Below are 13,213 nucleotides of genomic sequence, written 5' to 3' on the forward strand. Positions count from 1 at the left end.
GCCTGCGGAAGGCGGGCCCTTGCGCACGGCTGGCCAATTGGAAACCGAGTCTGCACCAGGGCGAGGCCAGCAGTCATCTTGCGTGCGGCCGGGTCCTGGGTGTGGTCCAGGACGTGTTAGCTAGCGGTTTGTTCTCAGGTTGAAGATGCTGCGGAAGCTGTGTGTCTTTTAAAGCATTGTGTGTACACACACACGCACACACCTCGCTCAATTCTGGCTAGTAAAACCCTTCACATAAACTTGCCAATTTTAAATTCAACCTAAAGGTCAAATTAAGTGGGTATGAGCTTTTGTCCATTTCTTACGTACCTTGAAGAGCTCCAAGAATATCCTACAGGTCCAAAAAGGTGAATAAGCTATTTATTTGGGAAGCTTTAAAAATGAATTGGACAAGTGGGGGGGGGCGGGGGGAGCGAAGGTGGATCTCTCTGAGTTTGAGATAGCCTACATAGTGACCTCATACATAGTTCCAGAACAGTCAGGGCTTCAAAATAGAGAGACTATCTTTTTAAAAAAGAAAAAAAGAGCCTGGAGCTCACTGGCCAGTCAATGTAACCTGATTGACAAGTTCCAAGTCAATAAGTAACCTTAATCTCAAAAAAGGGAAGGGGGGCTGGAGAGGTGGCTCAATGCTTAAGAGGACCAGCTGTTCTTCCAGCGGTTTCTAGCACCCATCTCAAGTAGCTCATTATCACCGCTAACTCCAGCTCTAAGGGATCTGACATCCTCTTCTGAACTCTGGCTGTCTGTACCCATGTGCACATACACAGAGACACACGCATAAACATCATTTTAAAATAGTGAAAATAAACCACTAATGTTTTAAATAAGTGAACAGCACCTGAGAAACAACACCTGTAGTTGTCCTCTAGCCTTCATAGGCATGCATACGTACACACATGCACACCTGCCTGCACACAGAAGAACATGCATGTACACATGAACCACTTAGGTTGTTGCTAGGCCTGATAGTGCATGCCTGTGATCCCAGCACTTGGAAATTTGAAACTCACCTGGTTTTTTATATTTTTGTTTTTCCAGCCCTGGCTGACTTGGAATATACTATGTTGGCCAGGCTAGCCTCAAATTCACAGGATGCCTCCAACTCTAGCTTCCTGAATGCTGGGATCACAGGCCACCAAACTGGCCCAAGTATTTCTTCTTCCTTCAGGTTGTATTGGTGCTATAGTAGTTCTCAATAACTATCCACTAAAGAGAATGCAGTTGGTGTGTGTAGCTGTTGCCAAGGCTCACAACCTGAATTCAATACCTAGGATCCACATGCAAGAAGAGAACTGAGTCCTCAAAACTACCCTTTGACCTCCACACATGCACCATGCCACACATGTACTCACACCAAGTAAATGCAGTAATTTTAAATAATGGAGTTAATATGATGTATAATTTCATAGATATTGAATGCTAAACATGAAATTTCATTGTTACATTGTATTATCAATGCACAAAAATGGATCAGGAGCTTAAACAAGTTGCATGAAAATTAAATCAGAATATTGAGTGCTATATTTTTAGTTTTTTGATTGTTTTGTTTTTTGCTTTTGTTTTAAGACTGGTCTCACTGTTTCTCTGGATAGCCTGGAACTTTCTGTGTGTAGATCAGGCTGGTCTTGAACTCATAGATTATCTGCCTTCTCTCTCTCTCTCTCTCTCTCTCTCTCTCTCTCTCTCTTTCTCTCTCTGTAGTTTTTCAAGACAGGGTTTCTCTGTACAGCCCTGGCTGTCCTGGAACTCACTCTGTAGACCAGGCTGGCCTCGAACTCACAGAGACCTTCCTGCCTCTGCCTCCTGAGTGCTGGGATTAAAGCCGTGTGCCACCACACCTAGCTAAAATTTTCAAAAGTAAGGTTTGTTTTGGTTTGTGATTGGGAGAGATACAGTCCGTCACAGCAAAAGCTTCAGGTGGCTGGTCAGGGTTCATCCACAGCCAGGAAGCAGAGAGAGATGAATCCTGGTGCTCAGCTGGGTTCCCTCTTTGCTTCTGTACAGGACCCCAGTCTATAACGTGGTGCTGCTCACATTCAGAGTGGGGCTTTCTTTGAGTTAAGCCTCTCTAGAAACATCCTGATAGGCATACTCAGAGGGGATTCTAGATCCAGTCAAGTCCACGGTGAAGATTAACCTGCATAGATGGGGGCAGACGAAAGCACACACCATGCTTTTAACAAGGAACTGCTTAAGAGTCAGTCTTTTTGCCTTCTGGCCGCTCCTGGGCTTCCTGACTGTCACATCCTGATCTGCCCAGAATGCTCCTAGTGTTTGCTTTCCATGTCCCACATCTCAGGAGACTCATCGGTCCTAGTTAAACCAGAACAGCTGACTATGGAAACAAAACTCACAGCCCGGAAAACCTAACGATGTCCTGGGAGTGCAGACGTACGCCTGTAGACCCAGCCCCTGGAGAGGCTAAGGCAGGAGGATTGCTTGAGCACAAGAGTTCAAGGCCAACCTGCCACCTGAAACAAAATCATGAACAAGAGAAAATAAGATCCAAATCATGGGAGTAACATGCAGGGAATCATGGAGTTGGCCTGGTCTAGCTACCTCTTTTCCATGTTAGAGTCTGTGGCTCCTGGGGTGCTGTGTGCCTTTCAGTTCCTTAGAAACTGGAGTCACTCCCTTGTTCAGTGACATATTTAGGCTGCTCTGTGTTTCTCTGTGTTCCTTGGAAGTCAATGAAACATATAGAAGTTTGACAGGACAATTGGTCGCAGACATTAATCTTGTATATCCTGTATAGCTTGCACACGTCATCATATCCTGGCAGTTGCCATTGTACTGATCCTGGAAATTGCTTTATATTCTGTGTCAGATAAGGGTATTTAAAAGTCTAATTGCTCGCAATAAACTTGTCATAGCTTCTTCTGTCTTGCTGTGACCCCTCCAACCTGTGCCTGGTCAAGATTCATTTCTCACCAGCCACATCAGGTAATGTTGTCCCAGTAGTAAGCTCTGGCACTCACAGTAACAGCCTCATTTTGTCCATGTTCTCTCCACTAACAGCTAGTTCAATACAGATTCAACAAAGGGAAGGATTCATTTCTAGCTTTTGAAGGGAATAGTATCAGAGAGTTTGTGTGCAAATTTTTCAATCATCATATCTGCAGTCCAGCTGTAGAGGTAAATGAAGAATTTTTTTGTTTGTTTGTTTTTGGTTTTGGGTTTTTGTTTGTTTGTTTGTTTTGTTTTGTTTTCCCCCTTTTTATGGTCCTGGGAATGGAATCTAGAGCTTTACTAATGCTGGGCAAACACTACCACCCAGCTCACTTTTAATTTTTTTAAAATTTTGAGCAGGGTCTCACTAAGTTGCCCCAGGCTTGCCTTAAATTCCCTCTGTAGCCTAGGCTGACCTTCAGTCTTTGGCCCTCCTGCCTCAGCTTCCTGAGTAGCTGGGATCACAGGCCTATAACACCAGGCCCATCTTGCAAAAAAACAAACCTAATTCAATTGCCTGCTTCATGCAGTTTATTTGCTTGCAACCCCATCTCTGCCTCTTTTATTGGTCTCTGTCATACAAACAGCCATCCCTCTTCAGGCTAAAACCAGCTCTTTCACCTGCCAAAGCTGTGCCCTTCCACTTCCCAGAATCCCTCCTCACCCTCACTGCCACCACCCGGCTCACTGAGGTGTCTTAACAGCCAGTAAGCAAACATGATTTTGGTGGCTTCTGAAGTTTCATTGTTCAAAGGGTTTCTAACACACACACACACACACACACACACACACACACACACACACACACTTTCTCTTTCCTGAGGTATATTAGACAGGATTTAAGGTAAAACCATAGGTCACAAAGGTGTTAAGAGACATTTTTATCATGTACAAAGTTTACAGTCCTGTTTAGGACATTCCCAGAAAATTATAGATTTACAGTTAAGTAATAAAGCCCACACTTGAAGCTCATATGTGCTCAGGCCTTAAGCATGGTTCATTACTATTTTAACATTTTAAATATTTTAACATTTTTATTTGAAATATTTCTATATAAATTTCTATTTTAACATTTTTTTTGTTTTGTTTTGTTTTTGAGACAGGGTTTCTCTGTAGCTTTGGAGCCTGTCCTGGACTAGTTCTGTAGACCAGGCAGGTCTCGAACTCACAGAAATCCACCTGCCACTGCTCCTGAGTGCTGGGATTACAGGTGTGCGCCACCACCGCCCGGCTTATTTTAACATTTTTATTGGAAATATTTCTATATAAAAGGAAAGTTTTTCTATATAGGCAGTCTTCACAGAAAATTCTCTTAACTGTGTTGAAATAGTTTTTTAAGTCTTTAAATGTTGTGCATGTGTGCCTTTGTATGCTGAGCATGTGGAGTCGGAAGACTGCATTGATATTTTGAACAAATAAAATTTGCCTGAAGATCAAAGGACAGAACAAGCTTCTAGATTAAACGTAGAAGCCAAGTAGGGGTGTCACACACCTTTAATCCTAGCGCTGGGAAGGCAGAGGCTGAGATCTATCTGGATTTCTGTGAGTTCAAGGCCACACTGGGCTACACAAGATTAATCCAGTCTAAAAGAGAAACAGAGCCAGGCAGTGGTGGCACACACCTTTAATCCCAGCACTAGGGAGGTGGAGACAGGAAGTGATAGGCTGGACAGAGAAAGGAATATAAGGCGGGAGGAGGCAGGAACTCGGGCTCTTTCAGGCTGAGGAGTTGGTGAGGTGAGAGGCGGTGGCTGTGGCTTGCTCTGCTTCTCCTCCAATCTTTCAGCTTCCCCCTGGTATCTGGCTCCAGGTTTTTACTAGACCACTTAGGATTGGTGCAACAGGAGAAGACTTTGTGGAGTCACTTCTCCACTTTTTGTTGGTTTCAGGTTCAAACCTGGCTTGCCAGGCTTGTATGCCAGTCACCTTTACCTGCTGTGCTAGACCTGTTTCCTCTCAGCAGGAGAGACTTCAACCAGGGCTGCCTTCCTTCCCATTTCTGTCTGTCCGTTCACTCTGCCCTGCCTCAGGAAGATGTGGGAGAGCTGACCAAGGCCCCTTACAGTGCTCTGACAGATACGGTGTCTCCTATAAAAATAATTTAGATATTTGGGTGACCCAAGAACAAAAAAGGTACAAAGCCCAAAGAATTACATTTTCCAAATGTGGGATTCAACATGCTCTTTTCCTCACTGGTTGCGACACCAGTCTTCCCAATAAATATCATTTTTGGATCCTATCAATTATAATGGCACATTGGCATTTTCCTTTGTAGGTAACCTACTACTTGCCCAAAAGTCAAGTCTAAATCTCATTGACTTTGAACTACAAAATCCCTTGAGCCAAATAGTTATCTTGCCTTTTTTTTTTTTTTAAGTATATTGTTTGTTTTTGGAAATTTTCATGCACACATACAATGTATTTTGATCATATCCACCTGCACTGCCTCCATCCAACTCCTCCTGAATTCTACCTCAGCCCCACCCAGCCCTCTTCTCTTTTCAATCCCCATTTTCTGGTGTGTAAAGTGGGGATAAAAAAGAACTCTTGGAGCCAGGTGGTAGTACATACCTTTAATCCCAGCACAGAGGGAGGCAGAGGCAGGAGGATCTCTGAGTTCTGCAGAGCAAATGTGTGTGTGTGTGGGGGGGGGGGAACAGGAAGTAGGGGGAGGGGCAGGAACAGGACTCATGATAGAGCTTGGTGGCTCAACTCTGCAATTCCAACACTTGGGAAGGCCTAATCTCAAGGTCAGCACACTTGAGTGTGTGAGCAGTTCAGTAACAGAACTGAGGCCCCAGATTCCACCCCAGGAAGAAATACATAATAAACAAATGTGGGGCTGGAAAGATGGCTCAGCAGTTAAGTACACTTGCTGCTCCATCATGAGGCTTGGAGTTCAGATCCCAGCACCCACATCAGACAACTCAAAGGCCTATAACTCCAGCTCCAAATGAATCCAACCCTCTCTCCTGGCTTCCTTGGGTATCTACATGTTCACAAGAGTGCACACATACACACATGCTCTCTCCCTCCTTCTCTCTCTCTCCCTCTTACACACACACACACACACACACACACACACACACACGCACACACACTCATCCATAGAAACAAAATAAATTCTTAAAAAATGCAAACATCTGGCTGGAGAGATGGCTCAGAGGTTAAGAACACTGGCTGTTCTTCCTGAGGTCCTGAGTTCAATTCCCAGCACACATATGGTGGCTCACAACCATCTGCAATGAGATCTGGCTCCCTCTTCTGGTCTGCAGGGATACATGCAAATAGAACACTGCATACATAATAAATAAATTTTTTAAAATACAAACATCCATATGCACATAACTGTAATCACAAAGTACCTCCTTGAAGTACCTCAATGAAGGAAGTAAGACTAGATCCCTCTACAGTTCAGGAAAGGAAGCCATGGCATGTCATACCACGCTAATACATAGACCAGACCAGAAATGACTGTGCTCCAGGACTGTCTCCTAAAAGGATCTCCTGGATTTTCTGAGGAGAGCTAACCTCCTCAAGGCTAAGCCAGGGACCTCCAGAGACAGGACTTTCTGCTTACTGTGTCCGGGGCTGTGAAACCAGAGATGATATAAAAGCAAACTTATACAGCGTGGGGTGTCCGCAAGATAGTTCATTCCCTCAAATCAAAGGCACTCTCTATATGCAGAGGGATTACTGGAGTCACTCAAATCTCCCCGGAAGATGTTTGAAGAGCTTTCTTTAAAAAGTCCCAGACAGCTGCACAGGCAGCTGGGAGAAGAAAGTAAGTGTCTCTGGATCGGCATGTGCATATATGTGGTAATGGAAGGGTCAGGGGCATACCAGTCTCCTGCTTGGCTATACTGCTTGTGGAAGAAAGGAACATGAGTTCTTGAGAGAGAGCCTCATTGTGAATCAGGAAGCCCCATGGGTAGAGCAGAGGAGGAGAATAAGGAACACCGGCCTTGCTGCTCCGTTTAGCTGGGGCTTGGGCCTCTTTCTCTGATGAACTGACTTTCTTCCCCACCCTCTTTTCTTTCTACAACTCCCACCCGCCTTTTGAGCCCTTGAATTTAGCAGCAGAGGGCTGGCTCCTCATGGTCCTCTAGATAGCTTTAGCAATCTTATGGCAATTAGGGATTTTTTGTTGTTTTTTGTTTGTTTTGAGTCATCACTGGAATTGTGGCTGGTTAGTCTGATTATGAATATCTCTCTCTCTCTCTCTCTCTCTCTCTCTTTTTCCAGAGCTGAGGACCGAACCAGGGCCTTGCACTTGCTAGGCAAGCACTCTACCACTGAGCTAAATCCCCAACCCTTATGAATCTCTTAATACAACCACATTCAAGGATATGGTCATTAGCAATCACACACACACACACACACACACACACACACACACACACACACACACCATGCACCTGTCTTCAAAGTGCTGAAGCTAAAACTCTCTTTGGCCCTGCCTTGTTCATTGGTTTGACCTCTGACATTCCTTGGAGATACTTTACCCTCTAATCCAGACATATCCAACCACCGCCAGTTCCAGGATATGGCATGGGGTCAATGAATCCAGCTCCAGGACCAAGCTGCTCCAACCTTACAAATGTATGACTCTGGACAAGTTGTGCCCCATGCCTCCGTTTCCTCATTTATAAGCAGAGGTTGTGGTTTCTAGGGTTCTCTCCAACTTTGTGGAGGGAGGGTGTACTGGAACTTGAACTCAGGGCCTTGTGCCTACTAAACAAGTACTCTACCATTGTGCTACACTCCACCCAAAGGAGTTTCATTTTTTTTCTAAGTGAAGATTAAGTGTGCTAATGAGTGAGATCCACTAGAATATGCTTGGCGCTCTATAAATGATAGTTACCAGAATGGTATCCACTTAGAAGGATGACAAACTCCTGCATATTCTCTGGATCTGATTCAAGAGTCATATCCTGCCGGGCAGTGGTGGCGCATGCCTGTAATCTCAGCACTCAGGAGGCAGAGGCAGGCGGATCTTTGTGAGTTTGAGGCCAGCTTGGTCAACTGAGCGAGTTCCAGGAAAGGCGCAAAGCTACACAGAGAAACCCTGCCTCGAAAAACAAAAACAACAACAACAACAAAGAGTCATATCTTTTGGTTTTTTTGAGACAGTTTCTCTCTGTGTAGCCCTGGCTGCTGCCCTGGAACTCACTTTGTAGACCAGGCTGGCGTCGAACTCAGAGATCTGCATGCCTCTGCCTCCCGAGTGCTGGGATCAAAGGTGTGTACCACCACCACACTTGGACCTAATTGTACTTTTAAATATGGCTACTAGGAGACTGCTTTTCATTAAAACTTTTATTACATGTATTTGTTTGCTTATTGTACACACACACACACACACACACTATACACCACAGTGCATGTGTCGAGGTCAAAGGGCAGCTTGTGGGAGTCAGTTCTCCCTCTCTATCATGTGTGTCTCAGGAATGGAACTCAGGCTTGGTGGCTAGTGTCTTAACTTGCCCAGCCATCTCACTGGCAACTACTAACAAATTTTAAATTGCAGCCTAAACCAGGTGTGGTAGCTCACAAGTTGGCCACAAGTTTGGGACTTAGGGTTACATAGTTGACCCTGCTCCACCCGACTCTCTACACACCAACCCCTAAAAATGGGGGGGGGAGAAAATTTCAAATTACATATGTGTCTCCTATCATACATCTACACAGCAAATGACAAGCGTTGTGATAAAGGAATTTTCCTGAGAAGTGGGTGGCCTGGGGATGTAGGGGTTAATCTGCAAGTTGGGCCAGGTGGTCACTTCCTTATTGCTTAGTTATGCTTTCTTCTTCCAGTCTTTTGTGGTCTACTAGATGCCTTTGTGCCCCACACTGTCTCAACTATCTGTTATGACCTCTGGGACTTGAATGTAGGCATGGCAACAAACCCCACCCCCACCCCCTGCTCCTGTGTTCTGGACCTTGGGGGGGGGGGTCTATTTGCCGCGTTTAGTTCCACAATAGTTCCAAGTTTTCTGTCTCATCTCTTTTTGTTTTTCTAGACAGGGTTTCACTGTGTAGCACTGGCTGTCCTGGAATTTGTAGACCAGGCTGGCTTTGAGTTCACGGAGACTCACCTGCTCTTGGGGGTGCCTAGCGAGCATGAAGCCTTGGAGACTCTAGTTTCAGTTGCCAGTACTACAGAAGGAAGATGGAAAGGAGGCAGAGGGAAGGACCAGGAGGCTGAGGCAGGAGATGGAAGTTCAAAAACAAAAATCAAGGGGCCAGGAATATAGCTCAATTAGTACAACACTTATCTAACACCGGTGAGTTTGGTCTCAATACACTGCATAAATCAGGTACAAGCCTGTAATCCTAGCTTTGGGAGGTAAGGAAAGAGGATCAGGAGTTCAAAGCCAGGCTAGGCTACAAAGTTAAGTTCTAGACTAGCCAGAGCAGAGACAGAGCCTGACTCAAAAGTCACACAGGTGGGAAGATGACTCAGCAGTCAAGAGCACTTGCTGCTCTTCCAGAAGAACCACGTTCGGTTTTCACTTTGCTTCCCAGGGTCCACATCAGGCAGCTCACTGTCAGCTTCAGGGTCATTTAGTAGCCCACATGTGTCCACACACTTTCTTCTGGCCTGGCCTCTGAGGACACCCACCCATACATGGCATAAATTCATACAAACACATAAACAGAAAATAAAATCTTAAAACTTAACAAAAAAAAAAAATGGAACAGTCAACAACCCTAGTTGAGGTGTATATTTCTTCTTCCTTTTCCCCTCTCTGATAATTTTCTCTCTATACAAACTATTGTGGAAAAAAATTGTAATGAGCAGAGACACAATGCCCACTTTTCACTGTATAAACAGCTGGAATACACTGTTCTCCTTGCCTCATTGTTCTGAGTCAACCAAATGCCCAATTATGAGGCCCCAAGGCCGAAGCCTTCGACCATTAGTTCTGAGTGAGAACTAATGGGGAAATCCACTTCCCACAGTATTGCCGACGAAGTTCAAGCGCCAGTGCTCCTCATGTATTGTTAAGTTTATTTCTAACTCTGTGTGTGTGTGTGTGTGTGTGTGTGTGTGTACATGCACATGAATACCAGTGCCCAGAGGCCAGAGGCAAGCTGCTGATTGAGTGTTGGGACTCACCCAGGTCCTTCGCAAGAGCAGTGTATACTCTTAAGCACTGAGCCATCTTCTCTCCTGCCCCTCAGTATGGTTTAATGACTACAGACTCCAATTTATTTACCATCTTACTATCCTGGCCATTTTGTTCACAGGTATAGTGTATTACTGGGGGTGGGGTGGGGGTGGTCGTGGTATAAATGAAGGCATAACCAGGGAATGGAAACACATTTCCTGAAAGGAAAGGGTTCTGTTGCTGTTTTGTCAGCTTTGAAACAAAGTTGAGGACTAGGGCTGGGGAGATGGCTCAGTGGACAGGGACACTGGCTGCCAAGCCTTATGACCCAAGTCTAATCTCCCAGACTCACATAGTTGAAGCAGAGAGCTGACTCTCCCAAGCCGACACATGTGACCACACACAGACACACGAGTGCACACAAAATAAAGAGGTTGAACCAAAGATATTTAGAGAAAACAAGATCAAGTGCCTCACAAGCTTTTAGAGATGGAGTTAACTCTGCTGGTTATGCATGCTATTTCCTACATGAAGTGGTGTAGTTTTTTTTTTTTTTTTTAAAGATTTATTTATTTATTATGTATACAGAAGAGGGTACCAGAACTCATTACAGATGGTTGTGAGCCACCATGTGGATGCTGGGAATTGAACTCAGGACCTCTGGAAGAGCAGTCAGTGCTCTTAATCTCTGAGCCATCTCTCCAGCCCATGGTGTAGGTTTTATTCTTGCTTTTTTTGGGGGGAAGCAAGGCCTCATGTAGCTCAAGTTGGTCTCAAAGTGGATACATAGCCAAGATAAACCTTAAATTCCTGATGATCCTGCCTCCTATCTCAGGAGTAGAATGATTATAGGCATTCAGGCCACTGTGGTCTGGAAGTTTGAACCAACTGTGGCTAAAGTTTAAGACAGAGAATCTACCTGTGGATGCCTTTAGGGTCATCCTGCTAGCTGATGTGTGGAAACATGCAGGATTCTCCAATTAAAAAAGAAAAGAGAAAAAAGCCCCGAAGGGCATGGTGGCACATGCCTTTAATCCCAGTCTTCAGAAGGCAGAGGCAGGCAGATCTCTGTGAGTTCAAGGCCAGCCTGGTCTACCGAGTGAGTTCCAGGACAGCCAGGGCTACACAGAGAAGCCCTGTCTCAAATAAACATATAAAATCCTTCCCTTTTCTCTTTCTTGTTTTTGGCTTTTAAGACAGTCTTTCAATGATTAATGCCAGCTGGCCTTGGACTGAAGAGCCTATTGCCTCATGCTCCCAAGAGCTGGGGTCACACACATGTACTACCACATGGGAGAAGTGTTTCTTTTATTCATCCTTTAAACTTCATTGGATAAAACACTCTTTGGCTTCCTCCTCCCCACTTCCCATCTTTGCTGGGATCCACACTATAAATTACTCTATTTCCCTTTGGCTTCGTTGAGATCTCTCTCTCTCTCTTTCAAATTGGAAAAACCGAAAACAAACCTTTCTTTTACTCCTTAAGATAGAGGCCTAGTTTTCTCTCCATCTCCCTGCCAAACTTCTGGAATCATTTCTCCTAACTGCCATCATTGCTTTATCACTAAACACACGCCTCATCCAAGTGTCGGCTCAGTCAGGGCCTGGCACACAGCAGAGTCAGACCCCGGCTGAATGTCGGCTCCAGCCCTTTTGCAAAGTGTCTGCCTCTTGGCCGGTTTCTTCAGAAGGAATTTCTCCCTGCTTAACTGCAGGGCACTCGGACCTCCCCGTTGCCTTAACGCTGCCGACTCAGGTACTTCGGGTTCTCGGGAAGTCCTGCGGGTCACCCTCGTCATCTTCGGCCCTGCAGCCTTTGCTTCCGCGGTAAGCCCACGAATGGCCAAGTCCACCCTGAGAGGTTAGCAGCCCCCCGACTCCGCTCCCGGAGCGTCCCCTGGTTCTCCTAGAGGCAACATGTCTGAGCGCCCCACGCCTCCAAGCCTGCGAGCATGTCCTGAGATCCTGCGATGACCAGCCATTTAGGGCGCACCTGAGTGCCCAGGCCCACGCCATCCCCGCTTCCTTTCACGTAACAGCCGTGGCTAGGCCCGGCTCGGCCAGGTCTAAGTGCAGACGACGTCGTCCGGGCTCCAGAGGCGCTCGCCGTCCGGCCGTCCGGCCCGCAGCCGGGAAGGCACGACTCGTCCCTCTAGCGGGCGGCCTGGGCCGCACCGAGGCCTCAGAGGCGCGTCCGAGCTCCCCAGGCCCAGGCGGCCGGGAGAGGCCGCGGGCGCGGGCCGCTGCAGCCCCGGGTGCCAGGCCGCGCGCGCGGAGGGCGGCGGGAGCCAGCCCAGGTCGGAGTCCCCGGTGGAGCCCAGGGGAAGCGCCGTCCCCGCCCCGCCCCTCCTCGCAGCGGCGGCCGCGGCGGCTGCGTCGCCAGGGTCGCGCTCGCCTGAGACGGGAGGCGGAAGGTGCGAGGCCGGGCCGGGCCGGGCCGGGCCGGGCCGGGGCAGCTCCTCAGCCGCACCGCCCTGGCCGGTGCCCAGGCCCGAGTCGCCTTCCGCCCGCCCTCCCCACCCGCGGCCTCAGCCAGGTCCCGCCGCCAGCCCGGCTCCCGCCCCCGCTCCGCCCCCGGAGCCGCAGCCCCGCCCGCCACCGCCGTCGCCATGTTGTGGCTCCCGCAGCCGGCGCTGGGGACGCGCGCGGCCGAGCCCGGGGCCTGCCGCTGCCGCCGCCGCCGCCAGGTAAGCGCCCCCCGCCGCCCGGACAGGGCGAGGCCACCGCCCGGGCCGCTCCAGCTCCGGCAGGGGAGTCTGAGGAGAGCGGGCTCGGAGCCCGCGCCGCGCGCGGCCCGGCCCTGCAGCCTGGCGGACCCTGCCCGGCGCCCGAGGCGGCAGCCACTTCCCCCGACCGCCGCCAGGCGGGCCCCGGCCGCCACCCCACCCCGCCCCCGGCCCGGGTCGCCGGCCCCTTCCGCCGCCGCCCCGCCGCTCAAGGGGGGCGGCCCGGGCACGCCGCTGTCGTCCCGCGCGCGACAGGCGGCCGCCCGCCGAGCCCCCGGCCCGGGCTGGGATAACGGTGCACTTCGCCCAGCTGGGACGCCCTGTCAGCTGCACGGTCCCCGCCGCGCGAGGACCGGGCGCCGTCCCGGGGCAGGCACTTGGAGCGTCGGCCCTCCTCGGCGCCCCTCCGTCTCCCCTCCG

At 48.6% G+C, this 13,213-nt stretch overlaps 1 protein-coding gene across 1 annotated transcript in view; it reads left to right on the top strand.

Moving 5' to 3' along the window:
• The window catches only part of LOC118571933 (serine/arginine repetitive matrix protein 1-like), a 35,407-nt gene that overhangs the window by 5,846 nt on the left and 16,348 nt on the right, over positions 1–13,213 (top strand). The window contains exons 2-3 of the mRNA XM_036171337.1: positions 11,824–11,894; positions 11,929–12,754. Of these exons, the coding sequence (XP_036027230.1) occupies positions 11,824–11,894; positions 11,929–12,754 (897 nt within the window). The remainder of the gene's footprint in view (positions 1–11,823; positions 11,895–11,928; positions 12,755–13,213) is intronic.

This window comes from Onychomys torridus, chromosome 1 (genome assembly GCF_903995425.1).
Source record: "Onychomys torridus chromosome 1, mOncTor1.1, whole genome shotgun sequence".
NCBI classification, from domain to species: Eukaryota; Metazoa; Chordata; class Mammalia; order Rodentia; family Cricetidae; genus Onychomys; species Onychomys torridus.